The sequence below is a fragment of the Harpia harpyja genome, chromosome 16 (genome assembly GCF_026419915.1).
Source record: "Harpia harpyja isolate bHarHar1 chromosome 16, bHarHar1 primary haplotype, whole genome shotgun sequence".
Classification (NCBI taxonomy): domain Eukaryota; kingdom Metazoa; phylum Chordata; class Aves; order Accipitriformes; family Accipitridae; genus Harpia; species Harpia harpyja.
This window is the reverse complement of record NC_068955.1, coordinates 16,386,975-16,394,651: the sequence shown is the minus strand read 5'-3', so window position 1 is coordinate 16,394,651 and position 7,677 is coordinate 16,386,975. Positions and strand designations below refer to the sequence as shown.

Below are 7,677 nucleotides of genomic sequence, written 5' to 3'. Positions count from 1 at the left end.
ATTTCTGCAAGGATTATGGATGCTCAGGAAGTGGCCAGCTCAAGCACTTGACCAGCAAGTCCAGTGACTTCAGCCTCTTGTACTATTCTTGGCGACTGTAAGCTAAAAAAGCAGATTTATGAAGTAGTGGGCCTTCTTTTTGAAAAGCTATTTCAGGACAAGTACATTCAGACCACTGTGTTTTCTATTTATATATAAATTCTTTGGCAACAATTTTCTAGAAAGCAGAATCATTTTTTCTATGTAATACTTTATTGTCTCCCCATGAAAAACTGATATCTTAAAAAATCTATAGCACTTTCCACTATAAATAGTATTGTTCCAGATTAAGGATTAGTTCCTCCCTGAAGAAAAACAGATTTAAAAAATCTGGTCATTATCTGATAACTGTTTATGTAGCAATGTTAAAACAGAAAAAAAGCAAATCATTCAGTATGTGGTTTGTCATTCTCTAGAATGTTAGTGTACGCTTATGCATTAAAAACAACATAAGTTATCCTAGTTTGTTTTAAAAACCTTAGTAGTAGAAATATATTGCTATCTGCAGATTCATAAACAGAATGCACTTTTTCCATCTAAGTTCAAGTATTATTAGATATTATTATTACTATTATTATTATTAAAGGAGCTCTAAATCCTTGCCATTTTGCCTGTCTTTACATCATTTTGGTCTTTCTGAGAAATAACGAGTTGTGATTATTTGCTAATGAACAAAATCAATGTGGAGCTTCAGTAAGTTTTGCCTGGTAGAAGACAGCCTGGCAATCCTTCGGCTATTACAAGCGCCTTTAGAAGAGCGTGTTTGAGACTAGTGGTATAGATACAGTTTGAGCGTGTTTTCTTGGATGGCTGATGAACTTAATTCCTTCCAGGTTCTCAACATTCAGTCCCATTTAAAGGAGAAAGGTGGGAAGAACCCAACCCAGACTTATACCACATCAGGATACATCATCTTCGTTTCTTCTTGGTACTGTCAGTTGCTCATAGGTCGGCAGGGTGTTATTAGGGAGAAAAAGATCTGAACTGACATTGTTGCCTCTCTGAGATGATCTGTTGTTTCCTTGATCCCCCTGCTGACGGGAAACCAGATGATGCAGCATATCTGTAATGAGGTTCAGTTTCTGGTCCATTTGTGTAACCTGCAAGGGCAAAGAGAATGTTTGTTTAGTAGCAGTGTGTGAGAAAATTGTAACAAATCGTGTGATACAAATGCAATATTAAAATGAGAGCTTTCTTAATCAGGATCACAACAACCTCTATGAAGATGCCACAGATCATCAAACAGAGCATTAGAAATTTAATGCAATAGGTCAAAACTGGATGAGGACAGGCCTGTTAATACTCACCTCTGGTATGCGATTTGACACTCATTTTATACCTGGATGAACGCATGAAAAATGGGCTTTTAAAGAGATGTGCTTAGATAGAGAACTAAGTCCCAGAACTAAGTTTCTGTGGTTTTTTGTTACTATTGTGTCCACATTTTTTTTGAAAACTTGATAAACTTCTAACATGCTTATATGCCTTAATAATAGCAATATGCTCAAGTAAATATCTGCTCTACTTACCGTGATCTAATCAACTGTAAGCTAGGACTGACTAATGCTCTTTGTCACATTTGGGCCCATTTACCAGCTCAGGCCGCAAAATGCCCACAGATATTTTGCTGCTGTGAGTGTATAGCAGCTGGGGTCTGTGGCAAGGGTCAGGAGTGGGGCACGATTCAGTTTTACGCTCTCACCCCCCCCAATGACACAGCGTTCGCTAGGATTGCCGTTTGAATGACATGATTCACAGCAAGCCAGAAACTCTCCTAAGATGGGTGAAAGATAATTTTTCATCTGGGGGGCTGCAGGGGAAGGTTCAGCCTGAATCCATAATGCTCATTTTCTTCTGCCTGTAGACAGAAGCTTCTTAAATTATTTATTTCCTCTTTTTTGCTTTTTCTGCTCTCTCTTCTAATCTTTAGGAGAAAATATAATGAAAAATCAGGATACCTAACAGAGGCTAGGTTACGGATTTGTCCGAAATTTAGACTCTATTTGGTTACATTCGTGGTACTCGGAGGAAAATCAAGAATTAAATGTTTCTAGGAGCACCACAGATTCAGTCTCTGGTTTCTTGCCTTTTCCAGTCAAGAAGTAACCTGTATCACCCTTTTTATCCAGCATGGGAAGCCTCCTCTCTGCGCTGACTCCAGTGTACTGAGCGAGATGTCCCGAGGGGAAGACGGGCACTTCCAGCTTCAAAGTCCTGCCCACTCTCTGCCCCTTGGCATGGCAAGCGTTGAAATTGGGGAGTAAGAGTCTGCCTACTCCCTTCTACAAGAATAATGAGAAAGCCTCGATTTTGCTGCTGTAGTCTCTGACCCATCGATCCACAGGGATCCTAAAACACTAAGTAAAGTCTAGGCAAAAAGATGTAATACGTTTTAAAAAGGGAAAAGAAAGTAAGCAGAAAAAACTGTGATAGGAATAAATTGCTGCCTAAAATATCTGCTAGAAAGTAGTGAAAGGCACATAAAACCGCCAGAGAGAGCATGAGTGGGAGCAATTTATATGTGCCTGGCTATCATCCAAATATCACACAGGATAGTAAAAGACAGTAAGGCTGAGCAGAACATCAACAAACCTGGAGGATTTCAGCAGAGACTAAAATGTTTTTCCACCATAGAGAAAATGCTGTTTTTTTCAAACACTTTGTACAACTGGTAGGGAAGCAGATACAGCGATTTAAAAATATGAGGTGCCAGAGATTTATACTTTGCAGCTGGTTTTGAAAACATTAGGCAAAGCACCCTAGATGGTACATGAAACACTAGTAATTCTGGATGGAAATGGCTGTTGAAAGATGAGATTCTTCAAATGAGGAAGCTGAAGAACACGTAAGTTCAAGATTTCTAGAAGGAAATACAGATGGAAAATTGAGCAGATCATCAGGTTTTCATTTCATCACTATTTGTTCACTCCCTTAAAAAAAGGCACGCTTTGCCCAAATGGTGCTTATCACAAGTGGCAAACTCATGATGCTCCAAGCATGACAGTACAAATCGGTGCTAGTGAAGCCTGCGAAAATACCTCATTCCTCCATCCCCCACTGCCCAGGTATCACTTGCTTTCTGAGACAGCTGTGCTGGAAGGTCTGTAGTGGAAGACTGCAGACAAACAGCTATCTCAGAGCCTGAAGGACAACTTTTCCTCTAACAAGAAATGTCCTTTTGCTAGTTATTCTAAAATAACTAGGGGATTTTTATATATATATTTCTTAATTTGTGATTCCATGCAGGGATTACCAGAGGAAACACAGACTGAAGATATATCTGGAAAATGTGCATTTATGAAACTCTTGCAGTGATGAGCTATTGAACATGACAGTAGATTGGACTGAGATCTGGATAGTCCTTCAACAGCTGTGCATCTTGGTGATGAAGTACTGGAGAGAAGTGAGATGTGAATATTCTTGCTGGGAAATAAATTCCCAGAGATAATTGTCTAATTTTTTCTAGGGAACAAGGTTTGGCCGCTTCAGCTGTGGATTGCAGGAAGCCCACAGAAGCACAGGCAGAAGCTAATTGCTATTGAGTCGAGCCATCTGAGATAAAAAGTAAAGACCTTCGTCTTCCATGTTGCTGCTTATTGGGGTAGGGCTCTAAAGCCACAAAGCTTTTGTGAAGGGAGGTCCAGATGGCTGGTTGTGTTTAATTGTTGTTTAATCAGTTTTGCTTTCCAATAAAGCAAGCCATTTCCCAGGGAGTTCTGTGCCCGTAAAGGGCTTGCTCTAAGACATGCTGAAGTCAGTGGTAGTTTTTGGCAATCACAGACTTCCAGTGACTTCAGTGGGCTCTGGACCAATCTTGGACTGAGTTGTCAATCCCAAATAGTAACGTATTCTTTGGATATTACAAGAGAAGGAGCAGTCTGGATTTCTGTACATTGCTCTGCTCATGCTTCTTGGGGTGACATTTGCAAATGAGACAGCAATGGGACGATGGGCCCCCGTCCTCGGTTCTGCCAAAGGGGTGTCTGCTTAAAGTATGAGATGTTTTAAAGAGGGAAGTAAAAGCCAGCAGAAGGCAACATCTACTGTCATCACGGGCCTCTGATGTACAAGAATAAGAGGCTTGCTGGTGAACGGCCTCGCTTATTAGCATTCCCAATCTGCCCGTCGTCATCCAAACACACATCCTGAAATACATCGTTCACTTGTTTGCTGCAGAGATAACTATACCCACTAGAAAAATGGCATCATGTGCAATACCCTTTTTATTAAACTAGCTTTATGCACTTAGCATGGAGAAGTGTATCATCTCCTGTGAATCATACTTTCAAACACATTTACTTGATTAGAAATTAGCTATGATGCCAGAATGAATAAAAGTAAAGCAAACAGAAAAACTGCTGATGTTGCTATAATCTTAACTGCTTTGGACAACTCTGATCCCTCTACTTAAAACAGCAAACAGTGTTAATTACATAGAAAAATAACTCAGACTGATTTGTTTCTTTTAGGAAAAACTAAGTAAGCTCTTTCTAGCTGATTTATGTTTCATCAGAAGCATGGTGTTTGGATGATCAAATTCTTTATATGCAAATAATTTCCTTTGTATTTTATAGTTGTTGGGGAGAGGAAGCAGTGTTTGAAACTCTACAGAAATTACACGCCACAGATATTCCTAAGTCTTACTGAAATATTGTATGAAAACAAGATTTTTCCATCCTCTGAGATAATTTTTAAAAAAAAAAAGATCCAAGGATCATAGATTGAGCACAGATGGAGAGAAGCAGATTTAAACAAGTTTTGAACCTAGCCCTTAGAAGTGGATAAAACAACCCCATCCATGCAGTGCACTGAGGAGAAAAAAAAAACCCAAACCAAACAGTTCTTCACAAAGGCTGAAAGATTAGAGCACAAATCTTAAATGGCACATCATGAAGAAATGTAGCTACGTTACAGAAGAGATTTTGCTCTCCCTAAAAAGTCATGGAGGCACATGACTACTCTGACACCCCACGCAATGTGGCAATGATGTCGTTCCTATGAACCACAAAGTCCTCTTAGGTCATGTTGTCAGGAGCAGCAGTCCTCTACAACTGGGTATAAAGTGACATGCCCACTTTTATAAAGATATCAAAGGCATTCCAGGAGGTGCTAGCGAACAAGACAGAGACTGTTCTTGTGATGAGAGAACAAAATAATGAGCAATTTATCTATTAAAATTCTGCAGACCTTCACATTATATTTATTTTAAATGCTCTGTAATTTTAAGCATTCATAACAAATTCATGGTACGATTCAGAACATAAAGTGTAACAATGAATTTCTTTCCTTGCTTTTTTTTAAAAAAAAAACCAAAACACAGGAGCCTGAGTGGCTCCAGGGGCATCTGGAGGAGAATGTCCTTTATGCACTCCTGTAATGGAGGAGTACAGAGCAGCACTCTGGAGACCCACTCCCAAACTAACTATAGGGATTTACTGGGAAGGGGCAAGGACAGATGAATTACAGAGCTGAGGGGAACAGTATTGGGAACGGTATTTTCAGCCACGGATATTCAGGATAGTGGGGAAGCAGAAGGACAAAATTTGGAGTTTGGCATAATTTAGGCCACAAAGACCACAAATTGCTAATAAGTTATGCCAAGCGCTGCTCCGTGATCTGGAGGGATCAAGGTTGATTAATGCTGTCGATTAAAGCTGTCTCATCTGCCCTTTATTCTCATTCTCACAGATTTCAAAAGTAAATAATATTAAGGGTAAAAATCACAGTCCCTTTGGACAGAATAGTGGTTTAGAACTACCTATGTTCTTAACATGGTTGACTGAATAAACAAATAATTTGTGCTTAATCAAGAGATTTTTTATCAGCACAGTGCTCACTCAGTGGGTTCAGGGGGACTGTGCTTGTCCTTAATACAGAGAGCCGAGCATGAACCTGCTAAAGGAGAAGAGGAAAGCCAGAACACAAGCAACACTTGGCTGAACGAAAATGTGATAAAGGAAAATTTCAGCTACTTTTCCAACATTAGTCTCCCAAGTCTGCTACCCTGACTTATCTTGAGTAGCATTCATTCCTGAAGGTGCAGCTTTTTAGCTCAAAGTGGACCAACTGTTTAAGGCACTTTTTCAAAATAACTGAAGATTGCAGAGATCTTCATGTATTTATCACTCTGGGTGGCCTGTTAATAAGGAGGACTCTATTGCTCTACAGTGTGGCAAACTTCTAGGGAAAGAAAATGATGCTTTCTTCGCCTGTGCATCCTCATAAGCAGTGTTGTATAGAATCCCTAACGTGTTTGCTATTCAGTGTAATACTCAGTAATAAGCTAGCTTTATATTTCAGAAAAACACACAAAAATGTCCTTTCTGTTAACAAAATCATCATCAGGCACACTAATGACTAAGTTGAAGAAAAGATAAGAGGCAAAAAATATTCCAGAACTTATGATACCTGTCAATGGCAATGATATGAAGGAAGGTATCAGTATCAAGTGGTATTTAAGAAAACCGAGTGAGTTCTGCAGGTGAAGGTGAGGTTATAAATCACATTTTTCTTTGGTGGGATCCATCCTATTCTTGAGAATATCTGAGGAAGCTTCAGAGATCAGCTTCCCTGGCTCTTCTTGTTGCTAAGTCCCTACATATTTTGCTATCTCAATATTTCTAAACAGTGGCTTTCTAGAGAAGCTCAGGGATAGGTATGGGATCTTCATAGAGGATTTTTTTTAAACATTTCTCTATAACTATAATAGTGGCAGGAGAAACCAGCAATTTCAGTACTATTAAAGAAAATTTCTTTCTTCAAGTACATGATTCTTCAAGAATCATGGAAAGAGTCTTCCTTCCATTTGCAGTACCCAAGATCCCAGATTCTTGCGAATCCCCTTATCAGAGCTTCTGGCTTCGATTTGTTTATTTTGTTGCCAGAGCTTAGGCAGCAGTCTTGCTGGAGGTTATATACCCGTTGCTGAGGTGTTTATAGGAGAATGTAATCTGCCTGAAGGAAGATTTGTTCTCCAGACTGTCTGTACTTTCTCTTGAGAGTTGGCCAAAGAAGGGAGTATGTGTGCAGCGTCTGGGGAAGGATAGGGGAAGTGGAGCCAATGAGAAAACACTCTACTGTAAGATTACTTATTGCTAGAAAAATATAAAGGCTGAGCTTCTGAGGAACAAAATTAACAGGTTTTGAGGGTTGCATGTGACAAGTCACTTTCTAGTCAATGAAAATATTATATGAACACTGTAACCACTGTCTTAACTGACAAATAAAATGGATAACTTTGAGACAAAAAGCATCTTTGGAAAGAAAGGCACTTGCTACACACTGTGTCCTAAAATCAGCTCTCTTGCATAAAGCTATGTGTGCTAATCTCTTCTTTGCTTTGAGATACTAAAAATTGTTCTGTTTTTTTCAGTAGACTGAGACTGTTGCTAGTCTCATCTTACTCTGTATTTTTATAGTAAAATATTTCTCCTACACTTCTCAAAAGTGTAAAAAAACTGCTTATTTTTTGTAGTAGTAACCCTTAAATGGCTGTTGATAATTCACCATTAATCAGGATGTGCTGCTCATGCTTTCAACAGAGGTTGATGACCTGGGACTGGGAAGAAACTTCTGAGTCGCTAAGTCAGGGTCAGAGCTCAGAAACAACTGGGATTTATAAGCCAGTCGCTGGCTCTG

At 39.3% G+C, this 7,677-nt stretch overlaps 1 protein-coding gene across 4 annotated transcripts in view; it reads right to left on the bottom strand.

Annotated features, from left to right (window-relative positions):
* Nucleotides 1-230: 230 nt before the first annotated feature.
* KCNQ1 (potassium voltage-gated channel subfamily Q member 1) overlaps nucleotides 231-7,677 on the bottom strand; it is a 421,808-nt gene continuing 414,361 nt past the window's right edge. For all 4 annotated transcript variants that reach the window (XM_052810583.1, XM_052810581.1, XM_052810582.1 and 1 more), the window contains one exon: nucleotides 231-1,139. In XM_052810583.1, the coding sequence (XP_052666543.1) occupies nucleotides 939-1,139 (201 nt within the window). In that variant the 3' untranslated portion in view covers nucleotides 231-938. The remainder of the gene's footprint in view (nucleotides 1,140-7,677) is intronic.